General features: G+C 37.5%; 2 protein-coding genes across 3 annotated transcripts; one reads left to right on the top strand and one right to left on the bottom strand.

Moving 5' to 3' along the window:
* Positions 1 to 2,452: 2,452 nt before the first annotated feature.
* LOC110694494 (60S ribosomal protein L4-like) lies at positions 2,453 to 7,601 on the top strand. Of its 2 annotated transcripts, none has more exons than XM_021871678.1 (2): positions 2,453 to 3,694; positions 7,197 to 7,601. In XM_021871678.1, exons 1-2 carry the CDS (start codon positions 2,582 to 2,584, stop codon positions 7,311 to 7,313), a joined length of 1,230 nt encoding a protein of 409 aa, XP_021727370.1. In that variant the 5' UTR covers positions 2,453 to 2,581; the 3' UTR covers positions 7,314 to 7,601. The 2 variants fall into 2 exon arrangements, with proteins under 2 accessions (XP_021727370.1, XP_021727371.1); XM_021871679.1 differs by having other exon boundaries at positions 2,458 to 3,694; positions 7,200 to 7,601.
* Positions 4,632 to 5,754, bottom strand: LOC110694496. The gene is made up of 2 exons (XM_021871680.1): positions 5,249 to 5,754; positions 4,632 to 5,167 (listed from the first exon to the last, which is right to left on the bottom strand). Exons 1-2 carry the CDS (start codon positions 5,677 to 5,679, stop codon positions 4,876 to 4,878), a joined length of 723 nt encoding a protein of 240 aa, XP_021727372.1. The 5' UTR covers positions 5,680 to 5,754; the 3' UTR covers positions 4,632 to 4,875.
* Positions 7,602 to 27,838: the final 20,237 nt, after the last annotated feature.

The raw sequence follows: 27,838 nt of genomic DNA, 5'->3' as shown, positions 1-27,838 counted from the left end.
GGGACCCGGTCTTTCACCGGCTTCTTCCCAGAGGGAGAAGGCTTCCTCCCTGACGGAGTAGGCTTCTTCCCAAAAGGGGATGGCTTTTTGGCCGACTGACTCTTGTGGGAGCCTGCCTTCTTGCTAATTAGATCCCTGATTTCCCCTTTGAAGCTACTCATGAATTTCATGAGTTCATCTCTGGTTACAGGGGCAGCACCCTTAGCCGTTTGGGCTTGCCCAGCCGACTGGCCGGTTGGGTGGCTGAGACCTTTGACATCCCGTTCCCTTGTTTCTTTGAGACGGGGACGCCTGGACCTGAACGACCCGTCTGGGGCCATGTAGGTTTCGAGCTCTTGGTCGTCGCCACTGTCTCGGTCCGTATGGACCTCAGGTTCGACCAGAGGCCGCTTCTCGTTATTAAGGGGTACAGACTCGTGGGATGTCATTCTAGAAGTGCTCTCCCCACAGACGGCGTCAATGTTTCGGGATCTTTTGATGTGTCCTGCGAGAGAGTTACAACACCAGAACTGGTAGCCGACCGCCTGTACTTGCAAAAGCACGGAGACTCCGGTTGGTTGGAGTTCCGTCTCCGACGATCAAGTTAGAATACGTCTGAGCGAGTAAGGATGCGGAAAGTAAATGTTCTCTCGGATTCCGGGAGATTCTGCAATTAATATTACTCGGTATTTGTGTTTTGTATTTATGACTGGGCATGAATGTATAATAAATGAGGATTTTCCTCTATTTATAGTAGAAGAAAAGATGTCCCCTATTAGGGTTATTCTGCCACGTGTCAGCATTCGATTGGATCCCATTGGGCCTCTAAGGGGCTGACACGTGTCAGCATGCTATTAGGCCACGTGGCGTGGGTAATTTCACCCCAAACATTCATATATATAAAAATCAGGTGAATAGAACACACCCCTAATGTTGTGATTATTACGAAATAATCTGCTAAATAATATTCATGTGAGCAAAAGCAATTCAATTTTTAAGCCTTTTTTTTAACGGGAAGAAATGATATAATTAATAAATAGCCATACGACATCTACGATAATAATATAACTATTATCACAAATTTAGAGAAATTAACATAACTTTTACAATTATAATCAAAAACTATTTGGCACAGTTCGCACTTAACGCTTCAAGTTTGACACGAGCAGTGATGTTCGATATCTTTGCATCTTTTCCAGTAGTGACCTTCGCAATCTGCGCTAATGTTTTGATCTTAGAGTTGATGACAAATCCTAAATCCATAAGAATCCAAATCACCTTTCCAATTATTATCAGAACCCGATTTTCAACCATTATGAGAATAAAAAACCCAGGAACTTGGAAAAAAAAAATTATACTTATGTTTAATTGTTTTAAGCCTGTTGGCAAGGTAGGTTAAAACCAAAAATACTTATGTTTTTTCTTAAAAAAATAAATAAAAAATGCAATAATACTTTTTTTTTTTTGAAGCATACAGTAATACTTACATGTTTAATTGTTATAATTCCCATTCCAATTCACCTGTTTCTCGGTTGCAAAAAAGCAAAAGAAATTTGGCTTTCATCCTCTAACCAAGAGTTGGCTGAGCAATTCTCTTTCATATGGGGACTTGATAACTACCCTAAACAACCTCAAAAAGAACAATTCCATTCTTAAAAAGTTTATCTTTATATTATGCAGTATATGGAAAAAGCAAAATTCTATAATTTTCCGAAATGAAGCATTAGATATCCCTCGTACTTTCCACAAAGCGCAATTTGCGTTCAATGAGTGGCAATATCGTACTCTCACATATACCCTTTTAAGTTCGGGATCACCTATGCATGGATCCCAAACCCATACTCACCACCAACCCACCCATTCCATTCCGCGCTAAGTTGTGTGGGAAGCCCCCACTTAAACTCTTTCAAACTCAACTTTGATGGTTCACTCAAAAACAACTCAGTAGTAGCAGGTGTCATCATCAGAGACAGTACCAGTTTCCTTATAGCAGCTCGCACCTTCAACCTTAGCAACACCTCTGTTTTCGTTGTAGAAGCTACAACTCTCCAAAAAGGCATCCTTCTCGCTTTTTAGCACGAGATTCAACATTTGGTCATCGAAGGGGATAATCTCCTAGTATTCAACGCAATTAAAGGAGTTTGGTCTGTTCCGTGGCAAATCGATCACATCATCGTCGACATTCTCAATCTTCTACAAAGGTTTCAGCAATGGGAAATTAACCACGTTTACAGAGAGGCAAACAGAGCAACACATTGAATCGCGAATGTAAGTCATCTTATTAGTGATAACATAGACATTACTCTTTGTACATGCTCATCTTTATACCCTATTATTTCCACTAATGCGTTAGAAATTGTCTTCGTAAGAAGGGGTTCCTAAAGTTTTCCTTATTTTTCGTACCTTTTTTTTTTTAAAAGAAATAATAATAATAATAATAATAATAATAATTGGCCTCAATTAAAATACAAGAAGTCAAAAACCCTGGCCCAAAAATAAAAAACCCTAGTCTCAAAACCTTACTCCAACATATGATCACATTCACCTCAACTCATTTCAAACCCTAAACTCCACATTTCTCCCTTAACTCTCTCTTTTGAAAATGTCTTCCACCGCCGCCGCCGCACGGCCATTGGTCACCATCCAAACCATCGACTCCGACATGTCCACCGACTCAACCCCCACCGTCCCCCTCCCTGACGTAATCAAATCCCCTATTCGTCCCGACGTCGTCACCTTCGTCCACTCCAACATCTCCAACAACTCCCGTCAACCTTACGCCGTTTCCCGCAAAGCAGGCCACCAAACCTCCGCCGAGTCCTGGGGCACGGGCCGTGCTGTTTCCCGTATCCCCCGTGTGCCTGGTGGTGGTACCCACCGTGCCGGTCAAGGAGCCTTCGGTAACATGTGTCGTGGTGGTCGTATGTTTGCTCCTACTAGAATTTGGCGAAAATGGCATCGGAAGATTAATGTTAATCAGAAGAGGTACGCTGTTGTTTCCGCCATTGCTGCTACTGCTGTTCCTTCTCTTGTTCTTGCTCGTGGGCATAAGATCGAGACTGTTCCCGAGCTTCCGCTTGTTGTGTCGGACGCAATTGAGGGTGTTGAGAAGACTAAGTCTGCGTTGAAGGTGTTGAAGTCGATTGGTGCGATTGCGGATGTGGAGAAGGCCAAGGATTCGATTGCGATTCGTGCCGGGAAAGGGAAGATGAGGAACAGAAGGTATGTTTCACGAAAAGGGCCGCTTATCGTGTACTCAACCGAGGGTTCCAAGCTGGTTAAGGCGTTTAGGAACATTCCTGGGGTGGAGATTTGTCATGTTGATAGATTGAATTTGTTGAAGCTTGCTCCTGGAGGGCATTTGGGTAGGTTTGTGATATGGACTGAGGGTGCTTTCGAGAAACTCGATTCGATTTACGGGTCGTTTGATAAGGCCTCTGAGAAGAAGAATAAGTACCTGTTGCCAAGGGCTAAGATGTTGAATGGTGATCTTGCTAGGCTTATAAATTCTGATGAGATTCAGTCCGTTGTTCGACCGATTAAGAAGGATTATGTTCGTTCTCCAATGAAGAAGAACCCATTGAAGAATCTCAATGTTATGCTGAAATTGAACCCTTATGCTAAGACTGCTAGAAGAATGGCTTTGTTGGCTGAGAAGCAAAGGTCTGAATCTAAGGAAACCAAGCTTCAGAAGAAGAGAAACCTTCTTTCCAAGGTATATTTCTTTTACTCATTACTGTTTTTGCTCGTTTTCGAGGTTAATTTATTTGTGGGAATTATGAATTGATTATGTTTGTGCAATGATGGAATGGTGCACATTTAATTTGTTTATATGGATTTCTTTGTGTTATTATTATTCAACTTTTAAAGAGTGATATGATTAATATTGTGTTCTGCTTGTTATGATAATGATAATGTCATTGTGTGATTTATGCACCAACACACTGTACTGTTTTGGATACTATGGAAGTGATGGAAAATAAGAGAATGTTCAAAATGATGAAAATTAGATTTATTGGACTCCTCGTTTTCGAACTCTGGAAGTATATGGGTGTAGTCATGGTTTATTGTGATACTTCCTGTAGTTGAACATTATGGCATAAAGTATCTTAGATGCAGAATTATCATATTCTTGTGATACTTGGAAGGCTCCTCTGCCCGTGCTCACTCATGAATCTATGCATGATTTATGAACATAGTGAGAGTAACGCTAATTTTTGTCTTATTGTATAGGTCCTGATATTTCTTGAGCTCTTTCCCAAATTAAAGTCAAGAAGAACCGCAATTCCCAAATTGCAGCCAAATCTTTTTATTTTCCCATTCTACCGTCCACGTAAGCACTGGTTAAAAAACCGGTTTTTTTTTTTTCCGGTCCAGTTTAAAACCGCTACTTGAAGTAGCGGTTTCTTTGCAATAAACCGCCACTTCAAGTAGCGGTTTCTTAGTTTAAAACCGCTACTTCAAGTAGCGGTTTACTTTAAAAACCGCTACTTCAAGTAGCGGTTTACCCTGGACTGGTTTTTTTTTCAAACTTGCATAATCACTCAAAAAAAAACCTGCAAGTTGTGTATCTGTAAAACATGAGATATATAGCATATTTTCAACACAACCACCATAAATAACAAGTTTATGAAGATCTAAGGAAGTCGAAATTGCAAAGTCGAATATTTTTCAATTGATTAAATATAACAAAATCCAATTCTAAGCATTTACAAAAAAATTAGTTTAGTTCCAAAATATACACTTAGCTCGGGCGTTGCTTCTTCCCATGAGGTGACGATGAAGATGATGCAGCTGTCTCCTCTGGAATGTCATCCAGGCCAACTCCAACCCCAGACGTAGTGTTGCTACGCCGTCGGTTTCTCTGATACTGGCGATGCACTAGTGGAGGAGATGTCATGATAGTATGCTGAGAAGGAGTCGGTGGACGGAAGACACGTGCTGAATGGCCTCCACGATGAGGTGGTGGTCTGATCGGCATAGTGTGCACAGTAGAAGATGAAGACGTGGACGGTCGAGGCTGCTGAATAAGGTGTGACTGCCCCACCCTAGACAAGGTTTGGCCACAAAATGATGTAAAACCCTGCATCGTCTGTATGGCAAATGGTATAGCCGTCTCTGGTGGCAAGTGGGAGATGGTCTCAGTAGCTCCCGATAGCTGGACGTGCAAATCAGCAAATGCATGTGCCTACATTTAAGTGTAGTTTTAATGTTAGTAAAATGAAATCAAAAACGTAAGAACTAGATTGAAATGAAGTGAAGTTCATACAAGCAGGAGGTCAGAGGTAGCTGGTTGGTAATGACTCGGGGGGCGCTCCTGCGAAGGTGGAGTAATGACCAGTCTCTGATGCGACGGTACCAAGCCATGTACTCTGTCATGGCCGGGGAAGAAGTCCCAGTGAACGGGTATCCCTGGACGACTAATGCCTCTCGTCGACTCCACTCGTGTACATGGTCCGAATGCCGAATCTCCCAATTACGCTGTCCCCTTCGATCCTTCCTGTGTAGAGCAACGTCCGTGTCTACATCCTGTGGGATCGGCTGGTCTAACCCGAACTGACGAAGGACTCGGTCTGGGAGGTGGAACTCAACGACGTCAAAGCATATCAGAGGTGCCCGTGAACGCCAAATGTGCATGTCTGAGCGACAAATCTCCGGAAGTCGATCCATCACCGCCTCAGTATATGGCTGCCAAATCATCTAATTCCCAAAACAAGTATGTCAACATGTATATGACTAACATAATGGAAGAAATACAATGCACAAAAAAAAAGAAACACCGATTGTACCTGGTCCTCGCGCTGATGGTCAAACGCATCTCTGTAGTATGGTAGTCCAGAAGCAGTATGCGCACACGATAGATGGACACGTCGAACCCTCGGCGTCAACAGCGGCGCCGCCGCTGAGGAATGCTCCGGCGGCGTCGGTGGATTCCTTGGCTGCGCCGGCTTCCGTTGAAGGAGGTGTGATTTTGGTGGAAGGCGTGGATGGGATTTTGGTGAGAAGACGAAAATGAAAGAGGAAAGTGAAATCAGGAAATTATACCTGCTAGAAAACCGCTACTTGAAGTAGCGGTTTATTAAACAAAAACCGCTACTTGAAGTAGCGGTTTATTAAAAAGAAACCGCTACCTGAAGTAGCGGTTTATTAGTAAAAACCGCTACTTGAGGTAGCGGTTTTGCTGTAGACCGGATTTAAAATTTCTTCCCCCTGAACCGGAGACGTGGACGGTACTTTGGGAATTCTTAAAACTTTGGCTGCAATTTGGGAATTGCGGTTCTTCTTGACTTTAATTTGGGAAAGAGCTCATATTTCTTTATACATGATGAGGAAGTTTATCAGTTTCCTAGTTGGTTTAGCTTTGATCTAATTTAGAGTTTTGAACCTAATTGTTATGTTTGTCTTGATTCATTTTATGCATTGTAATGAGAATTAAGATTTTATTGTTATGTTTTACTTTTGGTTCTTTTACATGTCATTGGCACCTTGGCTGACAAAATGGCAATACATGAGTAATCACTCCACTGAATTCCATTCCAAATACGAGAGACATATTTGGGCCTAAAGCATTCTCCAAGTGATCTTGTTATCATCATTCTTTGCTTAAGCAAACATATACTTGATTTTATGCTAACATCAATAAATGTCATTAATTTAGTTACACTCTAAACTAGATTATATAGTTAGTCTAGGTGCTTAGGTAATTAGACTGATACAATATGAATTCTAATGTACACAGCCTTTAGAAATATGGGATGACTATCTTTGTTCCTTTACTCAAATGTGATGTGAAGCAAGTTTTACATTATCTAGTGTAAGTGTTAGCTAACTGCAATTCATTCTTTTAGGTAAATTAGTTTGAGTAGTGTACTTTTGTGAGTTTTAATGCCTTTGGATATAATTATTGCTCCTTAACTTTAAAAAAAATTCTCAATAAATTTAATATGTCTTGATCGAGTTGTAGCGAGCTATTGTGTATAATATCCAATATATTATTATTTCATAAAATACATTCTATCATAAATTATGTGTAAATGTATTGCTGTTCTATTTTTCTTTTTGCTGCCCTGTTTTACTCGCTGCTGCTTTATTTCCATATTGTTTTTGCTGCTGGTTTTTGTTTTTTGGCTGTATTACTGTTGTATTATTGCTGCTGTAATGCTGTCTTGAATATTTGTGTAACTGCTAATTGTGCTATGTACTTGCTGAATGTTAAGCAGGAGGAACTTACTGCCATCAAGGCCTCCGGAAGGTCTTTCTACAAGACCATGATTTCAGATTCTGACTACACCGAGTTTGAGAACTTCACAAAATGGCTTGGGGTTTCTCAGTAATTTTGCTTTCTAGATCCAAGTTTAAGTTAGAGATATTTGATTTAAGGTTTAATCTGCCTATGTTTTGGATTTTGAAGATATTAAGACTTGAAAGTTATTACCCCTACTCTTGTTATTTTAAATTTGTGCCTATAGATGTTGTAGTTGGAAGGCTCTTTGTTGAGAATTTACCGTCTTTGGTTTTTGTTGCTCTAGTTCTTGTATCGGTTTCATACCTTATGTTGACTGGGTTTTCTATTTTCTTTCACCATGCCCTCATAATGAATACATAGTTTCAGTTTTACTCTACAAATCATCTGCAACCAGGTCATTCAAGTTGAATTTTAGATTGGTCTAACTTGAGATCTGAAGTTGCGAAGAAGATTATTGGGGTCAACAAAGTAGATGCTGAGAATGGACTCTAATGGTTCGAAACTTTATAACAAAAATAGCAGAAATGCAATTAGTAGCATATAAGTTCTCCGGATCATGGAAAACTTGTACAGTGGAGATAGACACAAGCACTGTCGGATCCACGTTGTGACCTGGGGGCACATGCTACCCCCCGGAAAAAAGAAAAAAAAATGACAATGATTATATATTAGATAAAAATGACTTCCATCAAGATTGATTCTTCCCCAAATTAATTCTCACTTTTTTGTCATTTACGTTCGATTCAAATATATTAGATAAAAATAACTCCTATAAAAAGATGGTTAAGAACAATTATTAGTATGGACTATATATATATAGAGAATAGTAATATCTTATTGATTTGACTAAATTTATTTGTTTGTAATACGAAGTATTTTGATATATATTGTATACAATTTATCCATGATAATAACTCTTGCAAGATCAATAGATTTTTTAAAATTTGATGGTATTTTTTTTATACTAAATCACAATACATTATGCAAAAAATTTAACTTGATGTGTTATTATCTACTTAAATTTAGTTTGAGGTTCAACTTAGTAGGTGTATATATTTTTTTTCCTATCATTTGGTGCTACCCTTAGTTTTGAATCTTAGATCCGCCACTGAACACAAGGAGGTTCAAAAAGGAAAATAAATGTATTACTTATATTTTCCCTTTGAACCAACTCAACTCCATATTGACCTAGAATATTTTCCCCTTTGAATGATTACTTATCTCTTCACACTTGATTAGATTTTGTATCAATTTCGTTTGGCAAATTACCATCTTACAATAGATTTTCATCACTTGGGACTACTCTATTACAGTAATTTTGTTCTACAGGAATGCCAAAGAGAAAAGTATAAATACAGTACTTCAACTTTGGTATAAATTCGATTTTGGTCTATTTTTACAAGTGATTGAATTTGGCCCCTCAATCACTGGAAAAGTATTGGCGCATAGCACCGATGTGCTTAGAAAGTGTATAGGATGACACTTGTTTTCTAGTGGTACAATTCAAAGTACAAAACGTACGTACCAATTTGATTAAATGTACCAATGTGATTTCAGTGGTACATTTTCGGAGTATTAAATGTACCACTAGCACAATTAAGTGGAATATTCAAGTTTTCTAATGCCTGGTAAATTACGCTTCTGCCCTCCTATACACTTCGTTTGTCAATAGGTGCTATGCGCTGATATGCACTCCTCAATCACCAATGAGTCATCATTTATGGCGGCTAGTAGAATGACTCATCATAGTTTGGGGACCTATCTATATTTAATTGCCGACTAGACAAAAGTTTAGGGATTTTGCATTTTTTTTATTCAATTTCGGTTGACTGGCCAAAGTTTAGGGATTTTGCTTTTTTTAAGGAAAGTTGGCTTAAAATAATACCAACTATCAACGGTGTGTGCAAAATAGTACTCTGGTTACAAATTCGAGCTGGAATACTCCGTCTATATTTATTATAATTTTATTAATTTTATGTTTTTCTTTTCAAAACACATACTTCTTCGGTTTCTTTTTAGTTGACACGTTTCTTTAGTCACATTTGTCAATGCACAAATTCAACCGTTAATATCTTTAATTACCGATAAGCAAAAATTATAAAAAGTTGATACTTTGAAAATATATATTGTGACGAATCTAACAAGACACACATGAATATATTTTTCATTACGTATAAATCACAAACCCTGGTCAAAGGGAAGTGTGTGAATAGTGCTAAAGTTAAAATATGTCAACTAATAAAAAACGGAGGTAGTATATGTTAACAATTTCCTTTATAATCCAGAGTAATAATGCCCCACCTCTTCTTTCTTTTTATTTTTTTTTTCTGAATTGTCAATATGTGTTTAAATATTTATTTTTTCAAAATACCAATAGTTATTTCTACTGTCACACAATAGTATATTGGGTATTTAAATGCATTATTATGTTGATATAATTAGTTTTAAAAATCCTATATTTCCCCACGTTCACCAACCAAAATAATGTGGGGAAATTTTTGGGTTTTTTAAACAATTTTTGAAACTAATTATATCAAAATAATAATGCATTTAAATACCCTATTTACTATTGTGTGGTAGTAAAAATTACTACAGGTATTTTGAAAAAAATAATATTTAAATACATATTGACAATTTTAAAAAAAAAAATTAAAAAAAAAACCTAACAAAGGGATGGGGTATTATTAATTTGGATTGTACTTTTAAAAAGAAAATATAAATTTAATAACAAAAAAACAGAATAATAATTATAGACGAAATATTCCTCGCGATGCTTTTTCGGTGAATGGCATACTATTTTGCACATATAGTACAAAAGATGGTACCGCTAATAACAAATAGTAAAGTTCGTAGTATTTGCACACAAAGTTGATAGTTGGTATTATTTTAAGCCAATTTTCCTTTTTTTAATCATTCCAAGCTTAATTATATTTTACTAGTTAGTGCCCGTGCAATGCACAGTAGCAATAATTTTTTTCCCATAATTTATTTGTGATATAATATAAAAATGAGTCAACTCGTGTGAAATAAACAAATGCAATGTTATTCCATTGTTGTTGATTAGTTGTGTTGAATATATTTAAAAGTAGTAGTATACATTACATTTCATTAATGATGCATGTTATTCCCAATAAAACTATAAAATGTACTTTAAAAAAAAAATCCCTTAACTTAAAGCTGACATCATATATTGTTTTAGAGGGAAATTTTTTAATAATAGCTTGACACGTGCCCAAAATGATATAAGTATATTCTGTTTTAGTAATGATTAATAGATTTAATTACCCACATTATTTATAATAACATTATGTTTCTTTCTCCTCAACTTATTCCCCTCCCCATTTTTAAAGCTCCACCACCAGACATAGCCAACTTACTTCCACCAACACCATCCACCCTCTCGCACCGAAAACAACCTAAAACCCCACCGAAACCACCAAATTCCCCACCACTCCCACTGAAACCACCGAAAAACCCCACCACTCCCTACGAAAACCACCAAAAACCCCACCAACACCATCGACGAACCACCAACTAACCACTACCATCGAAAGACCACCAAAACCATCACCACTCCTATCGAAAACCACCAAAATCCCTAACACTCTCACCAAAAATCATCAAAACCATCATCACTTGCACTGAGAAGACCAAAACCACCTACACCAAAACCACTCTCACCGAAAACCACCACCCCTAGACTTACAAGCCTTAAAACCTACTGCGCCAAGCATTCTATTCTCCAAACTTCAAGGTAGTGGTCGTGAAATTGAGAAGGGTTAATCCTTCAATTTTTTTTTTCTTAAATTCAAAACTAATTTGTTTTGATTTATTTTTTGTGTTAATTTTGACTAGCTTTCTTAGATTTATTGTGAATTTTGTGTGTTTGTTTTTTTTTTCTTTTTTCATAAAAAGATATGAAGATCATGACGGGATGTGTATAGAGATTTATTACTTTTACTTTCTTAAAATTATTTTTATTATTAGATTATTTTTGGATTAATAATAAAAGAAAGATAAAAGAAGTCGTTATCTGGTGGAATTTCCGGCACCGGAAAACATTTATGTCATTTACGGCACCAAACCCCAAAATTTTGTGTTATTCATTGCTCTATTAAAGTTCGTCCGATTCAGCGCATCCAAGTGATATTTTGTGTTGTTCTAGCCAATTTTGCCTTTTTTAATATAAATATTGTATTCCAATACTACTTCATAACAAATTAAATTCACAACCTAGGGTCTATAAATTTGAGCTTTGTTATTGAAAATTATACTTCAATTTATATATTCAAAACTCATATAAAGCATGGTAAAAAATAATTATAAACCGAGATAAAAATTTAAAATTAATCAAATAAAAGAGGAAAAGAGTTCTTTTTGGTACCACATGCACAAGCAAGAGGAAGGGGAAAGGAGGGGCGACATGTTTTTGGGTGATACCGCCGTAGCTGCATGAACATATATAAATGAACGGTATACACCAAAAGAAATCAAAAATATACTTAGTATATAACAGTACTACAAAATTATGAATTTATTTTATGATATTCAAACGATATGACATTAGATTATGTGATTATAAATTACATTCAAAAACATATATTTGTTCGAATGTTATTACAAAAATCATAGTAAAAATATTTAATAAATATATATGTTATTTTGTGCATACATGTTGTGTACTCGTACATTTACACTACTAGAAATAGGCCGATTTTCGACAGACCATTTCCGACGGATTTTTATTCCGTCGGAAATTTACGACGGATTTCCTACGGAATATAAATCCGTTGGAATATATGGGCTTTCCGACGGAATATTCCGCCGGAAACTAAACGTTTCGACGGAATTAATATCTGTCGGAACTTTCCGACGGATTATTCCGTCGAAACATTAAGTTTCCAATGGAAATAAAATCCATCGAAATGTAATAAAATAATAAAAAAAACAAACCTAAAAAACTGGTTATTATACAAACTCATTTCCGCCTCTTTTTTCTTCTATTCCCTTTCTCTCTCCTCTCTTCTTCTTTCCTCTCAGATTCTCACTCTACTCCTCTGTTCCTCTTCATTCTCTTCTCCTCTTCTCAATCTAAATTCCTCTCCTTTCCTCTTCTCTTCTCCAACCTTTCACTCTCCTCTTTGATCTCTTCTCCCCTTTCACTCTCCTCTTCGATCTCCTAGCCACCATCAATAAAACCATCAATGAAGACCCAAGATCATCGTCAACACCGAGACAACGCCAACACCGAGATCAACAACAACCACCAACACTGCACCTAGATCTACACCACCACCACTCATTTAAAAATAATGGTTTTTTGTTCAAACTCGACCTTGAAAATTCCATATCTGGAATTTTCATGGTCGAGTTTGACCATTTAAACCCAATAAAGATGAAATTTCAAATTAAAAAGTATGTTTATTTTTATTTTGTATTGTGAGTTAATATTGAATTCGTGGGTTTATTTGTGATTTGGTTTTTTTTTTTGGCTTTTATTTTCAATTTCTGATTTTTTTGGCCGATTTTCATTTTGTATATTCAATTTTTGAGTTTGAGTATTAGATCTGTTTTTTGTTTTTTTTTTTTGGATTTTGATTTTGTATATTAAATTTTGTATTAGATCTGTTTGCATTTTTTTGTTTTTTTTTTGTTTTATGAATTTTCGTTTTTTTTTATTCTGGGTGGCGGTGATTTAAGTGGGCGTGGTGGCTGCGTATGTGGTTTAGGTGGAGGTGGTTGGGTGGTGTGGGTGATCTGGGCAGGTGGGTGTGGGTGGGGGTGGTCTGGGTGGGGGTGGGTGGGTGTGGGTGGTCTGGGCAGGTGGGTGTGGGTGGAGGTGGGTGGTCTGGGCAGGTGGGTGTGGGTGGGGGGCTATTTTTTTTATTGAATTTTCCGATGGAAAATTTCGTCGGAATATGTCGTTTCCGACGGAAAATTCCTCTTCCAACGGAAAATTCCGTCGGAATCCACTTCAACACCGACGGAAAATTCCGCCGGAAATTTGCGACGGAATTACGGTTAAAGTCAAAACCAGCCCCGACAGAATGTATTTCGTCGGAAATTCCATCGGTAGGGCCTTTTCCGACGGAAAATCCCTCGGTATAAGCCAAATTTCCTACAAAGGGATTTCCAAAAACGTGTTCCGACGGAAATCCGTCAGAAACAGTCTTTTCCGACGGATTTATAAGGTGTACCGATGGAATTTTTCTGTCGTAAATAAGGTGTTTTCTAGTAGTGTTATTAGCTTGTATTTATAATTTATCTTTCTCATACACAAGAACCTAAAATTCAAATATGTTAAAAATCGATATGTAAAAAAAATCGTTTTCAAAAAATATGTAAAAAATCGATACATGAATAAAGCTGCCAATCAATGCTTAAATGTGTTGACAACATCACATTTATCCATTATCCATCCATTCATGTTTCTCCTTTCGACAACTCAAATCCTTCATTTTGTTGGGTTTTGTAGTGTCCGACACTAGGCGGAATGAAACCCTCCCAAAATCCGCACACAAATTATAACTAAACATGCATATTAACAATCATATAATTAATTAACAAAGAGAGAGAAAAACGATCATACCCTTGATGCGTGCTTCGTTCCTTTTAGAGCTCGAACTTGAAAGCGTAAAGCTCCGCAAATGCAGAAGCTCCAACGGCTCTCACCCTCGAGACCCGACCCGAACGACCCCTACCCCGAAGCTTAGTCGGGGCTAGACCAAAATAATACTAGAGTATTACGAACTTAAAGGTTTTCTCACCTATTGGGAGATGCCTTATTGAGTTCAACTCAAGTGCCTAATCCCAACTCCTAAAGTTGATATTTATAGACAAAAGCTCCCAAAAACTTCAATCATCTTTCCATGTGGGAGAAATGATAGAGTGAGAAAAGTAAGCAATTAATTTAATTCTGAATTAAATTAAATAGCAAGACAAATAATAAAACAACACTTGACACACACATGGGAGGGGTTAGGTGAGGACCATAAGGGAGGACCACATGTCCCCTTGTTCCTCAAGCAAAAGCTCTCCCCTCTAAGCATGCGCCACGTGGCAACCCTTTGCCTTAGGTGACAAGGGTTCCATGTGGGCAGCCCTTGAGCTCACGACTGGGCCAACAAGCACAATAGGCCCGCAAGCTTGATGTTGGGCGATGCTCGCTTGTAGGCTTCCCTTACGGCTAGTGGCTAAACGAGGCCTAGCTAGCTAGCGCTGCTAGCACGCATGCTAGCTTGGCCAGCTCGCACAACCCCGTGTCACTCGGCTAGCTTGCTGCTCGGCCTGTGCAAGGGCTTGTGCGGCGATAGCACGCCCAGCCCCGCATGCCCCAGCCAGCACCATGTTGAGCCTACGCGAGGGCTTGAACTGCGGCTTGGCCTTGCCTCCACTAGAGTGGTGCAGCAAGTCCTTGTGCTAGCCTAGTATGTCATGTCGTTTGATTAGTTTAGGTCTCGTCGATTCCTAGAATCGTCTAGACTTACGACGCTCGGTTTCCGACACTCTAAGCTCGGAATCCGACGTCTATGTTTGTAATACTCTAATGACTCATTTAATCCTTCGGATTAATTCATCGTTTCGGTTCGGTTACTCGATTGAATGTGACCTGAAGGGTTTAGTCAAGATTAAGTTGTAATATTAATTATACATTAATATTACTGATCGGAAGGGGCCTCTAGCTAGGCATTCCGATCACTTGACCTCACTGAATATTTAGCTTTCTAATAATTCCGAACCCTGTAACGGAATAATACACTTGTTCGAAGGACACCATTCCTTTCAATCTCCCACTTGTCCTTCCGGATAAGTGCGTTGTTAGTGTATAGCCTATTTCCTATGTCACTTAATGTCTCTTCATGAACTATAAGGTAAGATTCTTCGTCATCCTTATTACGTCCAGAACTGTTTCTCGATTTCCGAGCTCGACTGTCAATAAGCAGATGATTTCTAAAATCCATCTGAGCACAACTATGCATTTTCACAGTCTCACTTTTCGAGAGGCCTTGTACACAACAAATACATGTTCCCTATTGTTAATAGGGGGACATTCCCAGTCTTGTATTGTTAGCTTCCCTTACTAAGAGGACCTAGCCGCCTGAGTGTTGCCGTTATAATCCCCTTTTGCGGCAAACGTTTGAAAACATCAAAACGGACTAGTACTCAAACAAGAGAACTTACAACACTCATGGTCAAGGATAGAGGTTCCGATAGCCATAATGAGCGATATACTTATGACGATTGTTAAATCTCTTAAAGTATTCTCATAGGTCGATCCGGTATAGTTCCAAACTCATAAATGTGCAAATGATTAATGACAATTTTGTCCTTGTAGCACAAGAAACGGTGTTATAAATCATACTAAACACTAATATTATGTGGTCATTAGTCGTCTAACTTTCAAATGACCTCGATTAGGGATAATTTTGATATTCAATGCTCACTTAATAGGTGTTTCTTTATCCAAGGCATGGCCTTGATACCCTATTTTGAATATTCTCAAATCAAATGGACTCATTATTTAATTCTAAACCACAATTAAATAGTTTGTGGAATTTATTAGTAAAAATTTTATTCCACTATGAAACTTTTCAACGTTTCATCTTATGATAAATGGTTTTCCCCAAATGTTTTAAGAGTAATACTCTTGACAAAACATTTATAGAAATCATACCCATATGTAATATGCTTGATATCTTTTATGAAATTGTGAATGTTGTGATTCACTTATTGCATAGGTTTAGTTATGATTACTTTGCAAAACTTAGCATCTTCATTATCAAAACTCTCATAATAAGATGATAAGATTTGAGAATGTTATGGATTGTATGCGATTTGGGATTTATTGTCCAAGTGATGGCTCCCACTCATTTTCATGATTTGAGATCATCAACTTGACAACCTATAATCATCAAAGTTCAACAACGAACTATCCATTGAACAACTTCCTTATCATTGCCTTTAAGGCAACAATGTTCTCAACATATACTTTAGCAAATTTCCTAATGATGCTTTTCTTGGATTTTACTCCAACTGGCTCACAATGATTTGTGATTATGGAAATTTACCTTAAATTTCTGCACAATATACATGGACATAAATTCATGTTGTCATTCTCAAGCCACGATGCGTTTTAACCTCGTGCTTATAAATGGCTTCCTTGTTAAGGATCTGATCCTTTCTAAGGTTGTGCTCGCAACATCAATATTCAAATTATATTTGTTTCTATGTATCAAGAACTCATCCTTTTACTTAACCAAGTAATTTGGATGTTCTTGATCATAATCAAACGATCCAGTGCTTAGATTCAAGTCGATTGGTATTTTATACTTGTCATGCTCTAAGCATGCAGGTCATGTGACGATTCCATATCGTAGCATACATGATGGATTCAATTGCTAAAATATTCCCAATTTCATCCCATTCATGTGACTTTTAGCTCATCTAGTTTCACCGAGTCTTGCTAAACTGTTTGCTATATGATACGGTTGAAAGTCTTAGAGTCTTTATTGTTTGACTTAGTATAAGACTATCTTATACTTATTCCAAACATTTACTTAGTTTTATACATAGAGGTCAAAAGCCTTTCAAAGTCCTTCATGTTTAACACGATAATTCCTTTACTCGTTTAAACATTTTATTAAGTCTATACAATAGATCTTAATTCCCAATATATATGTACTAAGTATCGCCTTTAGCTTAGTGTCGAAAATACTTTTAAATCTAAGCATTTAGCATTTGATAGTCATTTCACAATAGAGTTCGTAAACTTCTTGTTGGACCTTTAAATAATTGACTTTTGCTCCCACTAAACTTCTTTATTCAAAGAATTTCCATGTTTTTAACAAGCCAAACCTTTTATTAACTTTATGAAAAAATACGTTCCAATTCCTACATGCAATGCTTGTTAGGGTTTACAATGATTCTACACAACAAGAATCAAATAAAATTGGTGGAACAAACCCTAGAATGTGTATAAATTTCAATGAAATATACAACACCAAATACTTCAAGTAGTATTACAAACCAAGCACTAAATTAACAAAGTAATCCAGAAATTACAACAAAATAACACTAATGTGAAATTTTCTTAAACTTGCCTCACTCTAAGACGAACACCACCAAGAACATGAGAAATTCAATGACCACGTGAGTCTTCTTTACCGGATACTTGTCTAAGGCGTGTATACACTTTCCTAAAGTGATAATTTCCCCCACCACGGTGCTTGGGTTGTGACCGGAAACTCACTTTGAGATACAATAGACAACACCACACACTTAGCACAAAGATGTGTGATAAGATGGTTAAATTCTCAACCAATAAACTTAGATGATAGAGAATTAATGAAGAGGTTGCAAAGTTCTTCAATAATGGTGTAGAGAAAGAAAATTTTCGGAGAGGAAGAAGTTTTCTGTATATCGAAAACAAAGACCCCAAATACAATATAAAGGGAATAACTGTAAAAACCGAAGACGAGCGAGGAGGCGCGGGCGCGAGCGAAGAGGCGCGGGCGCGCCACCACAGATGCGCGGGCGCGCTGCCATGGGGCGCGGGCACGCCACCCCCTGCGCGCGGGCGCGCCACTTTCTCGCGCGGGCGCTCCTCCTCGTTCTTCCAAAATTCCAAATTTTTCCAGCAAGGGTCGCGGTTTTAGCGCGGACTAGAGCGTGGGCGCGCCTAACAATGGCGCGGGCGCGCCATCTAAAAGAGCGGGCGCTCCACCTTAAACTGTCAGAATTTTCCAGTAGGGTACGCGGTTTAGGCGCGCCTACTACGCGGTCGCGCCTCTAAAGCTCGAGCACTTCTTCATGGTCGCGAACACAACCATCAACACTCTAAATATCTAACAATCCTCCCCCATTTAGAATGTTTCTTTAAAAACTTTCTCTACTTCTATCAATTAAGCTTCATCTCATGCATAAATGTCAATGTCCCTACGGATTGAATTGACACTTAGTATAGCACTCTTAATGATGATCATATCCCATGATTTCCATATGGATTGAATCACACGGATATCTCTAATCATCCGAAGGTGAAATACACACAAGATAACTCGAATTTAACATCACTTGACACTTTTATACAACCATGTGTCTGTATATTTCATAAGTTCATCAAAGTCTATATGTCCATCTAGACTTCTTGAAGCGGCTAAACTTCGAACTTATATAGGTAGGTTCTCTTATACGTATGTGTGTCCTTGTGACAAGACACTTTCATTTAGAGCTTCTCAACTCTAAATCTTTGAGAACTTTGAATTGACGCTACCTTACCGTCACAAGCAATATAGAAATATGGGTCATCAAATATTGCTAACAAACAACAAAATTGTGATTCAACCACATTGAATCTAAGACTTGATGTTTCTTCAAGCGTTAGATTGGGTTTCACAACTTTGTTGTATAGGACATAAACCCATTCTAGTCAAAGCAAATATGATGGAATGTCTTGGCATTGCTTTTCTAAGGCAATCCGCCAAATTCATTTTCGTAGGAACATAGTCAAGACTTATGACCCCATCATTGATAAGCTCTTTCACTAGGCTATGCCTTAGTGAAATATGCCGAGACTTTCCATTATACACTTGACTATAAGCCTTTATTAAAGCCAAATTCGAATCACAATGAGTAGCCACCGATGAAATTGGCTTAGGCAATAAAGGCAGCTTTAACATGAGATTTATCAACCACTCAGCTTCCTTACTAGCTGAGGCAAGAGCTATAAACTCCGCTGCCATAGTGGAATCGACAATGCAAGTTTGTTTCTTGGAAGACCATGAAATGGCACCTCCCCCAAACATGAACACCCAACCACTTACAGAAGAGTCATTTTCTTTGTAAGTGATTCAACTTGCATCAGAATATCCTTCTAAAACCGAATGAAATCCACTATAAGACAAACCATAATCCAATGTACCTTAAAGGTACCTCAAGACCCTCCGAACTGCAAACCAATGTTGTGCACCCGGGTTACTAGTAAATCTACTTAGTTTTCCCACAGCTAATGCAATATCCGGTCTTGTACTTGTCATGGCATACATCAAGGATCTAATTATCCTTGAATACTCCAATTGGGAAACCGTTTTCCCCGAATTCTTAACCAATTTTACATTGGGTTCCATGGGGGTGTTCACAGGACACTTATCAAACATATTGAACCGTTTGATCATTTTCTTAATGTAATGAGATTGACTTAATATAAGCCTTCCATTGTCCCTAATTATCTTGATGCCCAAAATGACATCCGCCTCCCCCAAATCCTTTATCTGAAAAGACGAGGTTAAGAATTCATTGGTCAATTCTACTTGTTGTAGACTTGTACCAAAAATAAGCATATCATCAACATATAGACAAATGATGACACCATGACCTTTGTCATCAAATTTGCTATAAATACACTTATCAGCTTGATTCACCTTGAATCCAAAAGACAAAATCGTGTCATCAAGCTTCCGATGCCACTGCTTTGGTGCTTGTTTAAGTCCATACAAAGACTTAACCAATTTGCACACCTTATTTTCCTGTCCTTCCAAAACAAACCTTTCGGGTTGTTTCATATACACTTCTTCCTCTAGATCTCCATAAAGGAATGCCCTTTTGACATCCATTTGATGAATCACTAGATTATATACCAAAGCCATTGCAATTAATAACCTTATTGAGGTGATTCTTTCAACCGGTGCATAGGTGTCAAAATAATCATCACCATGCTTTGGCCTAAAGCCTTGGATAACCAATCTGGCTTTAAATTTCACTATGGAGCCATCCGGTCTCCTTTTCCTAGTGAAAATCCACTTGCAACCGGGAGGTAAATCCTCTAATACCCAAGTGTCATTTCCCATGATGGAGTCCATCTCATCATTTATAGCTTATTTCCAAAATGCACTATCTTGGGAAGATATGGCCTCGCTATAAGTTTTTGGGTCACTATCCACATTAAAACAATATGGAGTAGTGGAACTAAGGACATCCCTAGATCCTTCAACCAAATAAATTATGAAGTCATCTAGAGGATTCCTAATTTTCCTTTGTCTTTTACTTCTTCTAACATGAGGAGTCTCATCCTCATTATTAGATGAACCTACATGAGAATCAAGTTGATCATTATAATCAACAATTTCCTTCCCTTTGGTACTTATTTGTAGATCCTTAGGTCTACTCATTGATGAAAATTGATTTTCATCAAATATTGCATCTCTTGACTCAATTATCGAATGTTTCGAAATAAAGTCACTTTGTTCTATCACATAGAACCTGTAGGTTTTGCTATACTCAGCATAACCTATAAAAATTCATTCCAAGCCCCTTTCACCGAGCTTTCTTTTCTTGTTGCCTGGCACTCTTACGACTGCCCTACAACCCCAAACCTTGAGATACTTCAAGTTTGGTTTCCTTTTATACCAAAGTTCATAAGGAGTGGAATCCTTTCCCTTAATGGGAACACGGTTAAGTATGTGACAAGCCGTCAACATAGCTTCACCCCAAAACCCTTCACTCAAACCGGAGTAAGATAGCATGGAATTAACCATTTCTTGAAGAGTTCTATTCTTCCTTTCAGCTACATGACGGGCGTTAGAACGGTCGCACATTCCACACTCAATCAAATAAATTTATAAATCCTAAAACTAACCCCTAAACAAGTCTAGTGGTAAGTTCGGAGTCGAACCACAAGGAACGGTAATGTTGGATTGTTCTCGATCTAATGCTTAAGCTACGCCGAAGTCGGTTTATGGATAGTGGACACTACAACTACACTAACACACATATAAAGATCAAGATATTACAAAGTCTACTAGGGGCAAAGATCCACTTTGAACAATTAACAAGTTAATGGGAATCGATTTGATAATCAATCATGCAAAGAAAGAATTAAAATGGGAATTGATTACCATCAAGAGCAATCTCTCAAATTCCTAGCCTAGATCCCTCATTGACTAGGTGCATAGAAGAAATTTACCCAAAATGCAATCAAATATATAAATTCTAATTCACAATCCCTTGTCAAACTAGAACTAACATGCAATTAAGTTTTCTATCTTGGGAGATCAATCCAATCTAAAACAAACAACATGCCATCATCAATTCAATCAATTTAATCACACAATTATCATCAAATTTATCTCAAATAACTCAATTAACCATAACAAAGCTTCACTCAACACCTAGTAGAAGGAAATCTACTCAAACATGATTAACAAAGCAATTAATAAAGCATAAAGAGAGAAGAGAGTAAGAAATGCTCATTGATATAAAATGGAGATCTTCAAATCATCAAATTCCTCCTTTGATTATCCAAAATCCATGAAAACCATTGTGCTCCTCACTTTCTCTCTCTAAAATTTTGAGAGTTTCTCTCTCTAAAAACCTAAAACTAACCTAAAAACTATTCTAAACTGAATTCGTCTTTTTTCTTTAATGAGCAAAAAAAAACTATTTATACCCCTTACAAAATTGCTTAGGAAGCTCCGCAAAAAGTCAGCTGAAACGGGAAAAGGTCCGACCGAACTCTGGATAGGTTCGGTCGGACTCAGGGTAGGTTCGGCCGAACTCAGGGTAGGTTCGGTCGAACCTCCCTGATCCTTGTTTGGTCGAACTTTCCTGGTTCGACCCCTCCTGTAAACATGCTGAAAACTTGGTTGAAACTGCCTTGGAGGTTCGGTCGAACTTTTCAAAAGTTTGACCACACCTTGGTTCGACCGAACCTCTTAAAGGTTCGGCCACACCTCCTCTTAAACTTCCTCTTCTTGCTTCCTCTTCTTCCCTTTTGCTCCTCTAGTCTTTGTCCATGCCTCCATACTTGGCCAAGGGGCCTCCTACCGTGCTTAGGACCGTCATGGAACCTGCAAAAGATAGCAAAGATCACGAGAGCATGGGGATGATAAAATTATGCATAAAGATTATCAAAACAAGCGCAAATAAGCATACTTTTCATCCATAAAAGAAAAGGAAGCCATAAGAGGAGAAAAGAGGTAGAAAACCTAAGAAAAACAGGAGAAAAGAGACCAATACACTACCCCAAGGGTAACATAAATGTCTCTCATCAAACACCCCCAAGCTTAACTTTTGCTCATCCTCGAGCAAAACAAAACAAACACAACGGAAAACGATGTATATTTTTTTTTTTTTTAAAAAAAAAAACAATAAAATAAAATAAAACTAGAAGAGAAAGAATATACACTAACTCACTTTCGTAGGAATCACGAATGCATTTAGCGCATGCATCAAGCACTTTAAACCCCATAGATCGCTCTAGAGGACGAGTAAGCTCTCGTAAGGGTGTCCTAAGAGTTTAACCCATAACTCTTGACAAAAATCAAGGCAAGGCAATAAATAAATAAAATAAAATAAATCGAAGTAAGAGAAAAGTTACAAGCGTTCTAGAGTGGACTTTTATGATGGAACAAACACTAATGAATGTCAATCTTTCTAAAATAATAAAGGTATGCACGTTCTAAGATGTCCAAGGTTGATTGAAACATAACATATGCTAAGCATAGAGAACTAAAGGAAACACATTCCACCTTTTGTTTCAACCAATCAAACCACGTTCTCTCTACTAGTTTCAAATCCACTTTCAAGTTAGCTTCTCATGATTCCACGAAGAAACCGGAAAATAAATAAGAAATTAAAAACATTGAGAAGGTTACCCGACATCTTGGCTATGCAAACTCGCTCTATAGGCTTGATTCCTATTTCCCGCCATCATTGAATGACTTAACCCTCTAGGATCAAAAGGACTTTCAAGGTATTAACATATAAGCTAGGAGAGTAAAGGTGCGGAGAACTCTTGAAATTGGTGGTAAACCTATGTGAAGCACGGGTGGAACTTCTTCCACAAGATCCAAACGATTCCAAAACAAAAGTGCCAAGTATGCTTATTAAATAACTTTCCCCCAAGCTTATTTAACACAAAATAACAAAATTAGGGAGAACAACAATAACAAAACCCCTTTTTTTTTTTTTTTTTTTTTTTTTTTGAATGTCCTTGCCTCTTTTAACTTTGGACGGCTTTTTCTTCTCAAAATGTATTTGGTTTTATGCAAAAAAAAAAAAAAATTATATACAACACATACTTGCTTTGCAAATGAACTTATAATTCTAAACTTGCACCATAAACAATAAAACAAGCTCTAAAACAAAATTGCTTCACAAACTAAAGGTAGGATTTAAAGTGAAACCAAGGCTTCAAGGCTTGTATTGTGGCTAGAGAAAATAAGGTATATGGCTCAAAAGGGCTAGCAAGAGGGGCAAATGCAAACCAAATCCAAAATTGAAAATTAATCCTATAAAAATAGAAATGTCTTTGTCATCCCCTAAAGTGGCTCAGTCGCGATCTTGGGAGCTAAAAGTCAAGTTCTAGATATGAGAATGCAATAGCCAAGGATCCAAATATGCCGCTCAACAATGTATGATGAAGGCTAGAACAATTATACATCACTAGGGATAGCAATAACTAACTCTTGATTTCATACCCACTATAGAGAGCAACTCCATCTTACCACAAGCAAGTGAACTAGAGCTTCATGGTCCCAAAGTTCTTAGCCAACTACCTTAGCATACCATATCCTAGGGTCAACCTAACACATTCTCAAACCGTGCACACCTCTAAAATTTAGGAAGAAAGACATTCAAGAATACAAGTCCAAAAGTATTATGTCCAAAGCAAGAACAAAAGAAAACACATTGCAAATTTGCCTTGATAGAAACAAATTTTTTTTTTGAAATTTTCAAAATAAAGAAAATGGAAATGCATATACAAATGTGCATGGCATATATGAATCAAAATTCCACCAAACATGATAGAATACCCTCCCCCAAGCTTGAATGAGGCAACATGCTCAAACTTTAAACCAAAGAATCCATGGGAGGAGAAAAGAAAGAAAGTCATCCAACCAACCAACATATGTCCAACAAGTCACAAATCATTAGAGGAAGAGCAAGGAAGGATATTACCGGATTTTAGGTGGGTGTATATACCCGCAAATGACCCAATTAAAATTTTCAAAGCCACTCTTCTCAAGAATTGAATCTTGTTTTCCATATGATAGCAATTGTGGTGCCAAACTTCCTTGATTCTTGATCCAAATCAATGCACCAAAGTATATCAAGTTATGTACCTAGAAAAAGGCACACAAACATTTCCATGAGAGAAAATCTATTCTAAAAAGAAAAGAAAATGAAAGCAATAAAACACGGGTTACTTCCCGAGAAAGGCTTGCTTAAGGTCCAAGCTTGACCGCTCTAGTAAATAATATTGCAACGATCGCAAGAGCTTGTCAAATGCACTACTACACATCTCATAAGATAACAAGTAAGCAAATGATATAAGAAGGGCATGCACCAAGATTAGTGCACGCAAAAGAAGGTGAAGAGGGAGTTTCCAAGAAGAAGAAGAATCAAAAGAAAATTCAAGAAAATAAGAAGAAGAATAGAAAGGCAAACTCTCTTCACAAAAATCTTTTTGGGTGGCAAAATCACCCTTTTCCTCAATTGAAGACGAATGAGGGACATAAAAATCTTCATAGGCAAGGGGGTCCCCAATAGGCTCATTAACAAAGGAAGGAAGGGATATAGGAGTGTAGGGGATATGGTTGAAATTTCTTGAAAAAGGGACATGAGAGAAGGGGATAGGAGCAATGGTCTTACAAATGGTCTCTTCTTCACCACCATTCCTCAAATCACCAATTTGAGCATGAAAATCAATCATAGAATCCTCAAAAGAAGAACACTCATGATCATGATCTCCGTCAAACATCCAACTTCCAAGAGGAACTACATAATCCCCTTCACTACAATCATGAACAACAACTCCCTCAACTTCCTTAAAGCCTAAAATCTCAAAGCCATGCATGAATGGATGCAAATTCATTTCAAAATGGTCTCTCTCCCATGAAGCATTCTTAATGAACTCACTCAAAAGGCTATGGGTTTTCATTTGACACTCAATAAACACATTAGACATAACCTTAAATGAATCCAAATACTCATGGATAAAAGGATCACAATCATGCACTTGAGACTCATCAAGATGGGAAAAAGGGTTAGGATTTTCAAAATCAACACTCTCTTCATTCTCAACTCCTTCACCATCACTCATATGCTCACCAATGGGATCCTCACACTCTCTTGGTTGCTCAAAATCATCATCATCATCCTCAACACACACATTAAATTGGGATTTTTCACAAACAAGCATCAAGGGTGACAATTGGCTTTCTAACTCTTCTTTTCTTCTCCTTCCCTCCTCAAGACGCTCCTCATTCTTTTTCATTATCTCTAATTGACCTCTCATAGAATTAAGAATCATTTCCTTACTAGGCCCAAGCTCATTATCAAGCTCAATGCACCTAATTTGAGATTCAAAAGTAGCAATAAGGGATTCAAAAGGTATTGAAGGTTGAGGCTCAACAAGAGAAGAAGAAGTACAACCAAGATTGGAAAAATCAACATTAAGATCATGAGCATATACATCACATTGGGGAGTGGGGGCACAATCAAACACATGAGATTCATCATTAAGGGAACGAAGCACATCACAAGAAGGCATGGTAAATAATGAAGAATATTGAAACACACCATTAGCATCAACTTGAGCATGCACCTCATCATCATGAACAAAAGAGGAAATAGAGTTGAAATCATGTGTTTTAGGCTCACTTAAGGGATCATGTAACAAATCATGGGAATTCATGCTAATATTAGAAGTATCAACACATTGCATATCAATAATAGAATCATGATTACCCTTATTATAGACATCCCAAGCAAACCAAACATAAAAATCCCAAGCATCATCAATTGATAATGCTCTAAATTCACCATTATGCATGCATTCAACTTCATCCCTAGTTTGCTCATTCAAACCAAAATAACAAATCTCACAAGCCTCCCAAAGACTACAACAATAAAAATCCAAATATCCCTCAAGTCTATTGAAATATTCACAAAAAGGCTCATTGTCATATTGAGGAAACGAGTTACTTGCCATTTTTTTTTACAAAAACAAGCAAAAATTAAAAAAAAATAAAATAAAAAGAAAAGTATACACAAAGACCTAGACTCAAGCAATCAAAAACAATCAAGCATTGACACCGTTCCCCGGCAACGGCGCCATTTTGACGGGCGTTAGAACGGTCGCACATTCCACACTCAATCAAATAAATTTATAAATCCTAAAACTAACCCCTAAACAAGTCTAGTGGTAAGTTCGGAGTCGAACCACAAGGAACGGTAATGTTGGATTGTTCTCGATCTAATGCTTAAGCTACGCCGAAGTCGGTTTATGGATAGTGGACACTACAACTACACTAACACACATATAAAGATCAAGATATTACAAAGTCTACTAGGGGCAAAGATCCACTTTGAACAATTAACAAGTTAATGGGAATCGATTTGATAATCAATCATGCAAAGAAAGAATTAAAATGGGAATTGATTACCATCAAGAGCAATCTCTCAAATTCCTAGCCTAGATCCCTCATTGACTAGGTGCATAGAAGAAATTTACCCAAAATGCAATCAAATATATAAATTCTAATTCACAATCCCTTGTCAAACTAGAACTAACATGCAATTAAGTTTTCTATCTTGGGAGATCAATCCAATCTAAAACAAACAACATGCCATCATCAATTCAATCAATTTAATCACACAATTATCATCAAATTTATCTCAAATAACTCAATTAACCATAACAAAGCTTCACTCAACACCTAGTAGAAGGAAATCTACTCAAACATGATTAACAAAGCAATTAATAAAGCATAAAGAGAGAAGAGAGTAAGAAATTCTCATTGATATAAAATGGAGATCTTCAAATCATCAAATTCCTCCTTTGATTATCCAAAATCCATGAAAACCATTGTGCTCCTCACTTTCTCTCTCTAAAATTTTGAGAGTTTCTCTCTCTAAAAACCTAAAACTAACCTAAAAACTATTCTAAACTGAATTCGTCTTTTTTCTTTAATGAGCAAAAAAAAACTATTTATACCCCTTACAAAATTGCTTAGGAAGCTCCGCAAAAAGTCAGCTGAAACGGGAAAAGGTCCGACCGAACTCTGGATAGGTTCGGTCGGACTCAGGGTAGGTTCGGCCGAACTCAGGGTAGGTTCGGTCGAACCTCCCTGATCCTTGTTTGGTCGAACTTTCCTGGTTCGACCCCTCCTGTAAACATGCTGAAAACTTGGTTGAAACTGCCTTGGAGGTTCGGTCAAACTTTTCAAAAGTTTGACCACACCTTGGTTCGACCGAACCTCTTAAAGGTTCGGCCACACCTCCTCTTAAACTTCCTCTTCTTGCTTCCTCTTCTTCCCTTTTGCTCCTCTAGTCTTTGTCCATGCCTCCATACTTGGCCAAGGGGCCTCCTACCGTGCTTAGGACCGTCATGGAACCTGCAAAAGATAGCAAAGATCACGAGAGCATGGGGATGATAAAATTATGCATAAAGATTATCAAAACAAGCGCAAATAAGCATACTTTTCATCCATAAAAGAAAAGGAAGTCATAAGAGGAGAAAAGAGGTAGAAAACCTAAGAAAAACAGGAGAAAAGAGACCAATACACTACCCCTAAGGGTAACATAAATGTCTCTCATCACTACACCATTTGA

The sequence above is a fragment of the Chenopodium quinoa genome, unplaced genomic scaffold (genome assembly GCF_001683475.1).
Source record: "Chenopodium quinoa cultivar QQ74 unplaced genomic scaffold, ASM168347v1, whole genome shotgun sequence".
NCBI lineage: Eukaryota > Viridiplantae > Streptophyta > Magnoliopsida > Caryophyllales > Amaranthaceae > Chenopodium > Chenopodium quinoa.
The sequence above is the reverse complement of the archived record's forward strand: the minus strand, read 5'-3'. Positions and strand labels throughout refer to the sequence as shown.

Excerpts from the sequence above, each read along its gene's own strand:
- LOC110694494 (XM_021871678.1), top strand. The coding sequence starts at position 2,582 with ATGTCTTCCACCGCCGCCGCCGCACGGCCATTGGTCACCATCCAAACC. Across the intron at positions 3,695-7,196 it reads AGAGAAACCTTCTTTCCAAG|CAGGAGGAACTTACTGCCAT; the intron begins GTATATTTCTTT and ends CTGAATGTTAAG.
- LOC110694496 (XM_021871680.1), bottom strand. The coding sequence starts at position 5,679 with ATGATTTGGCAGCCATATACTGAGGCGGTGATGGATCGACTTCCGGAG. Across the intron at positions 5,168-5,248 it reads CTACCTCTGACCTCCTGCTT|GCACATGCATTTGCTGATTT; the intron begins GTATGAACTTCA and ends ACTTAAATGTAG.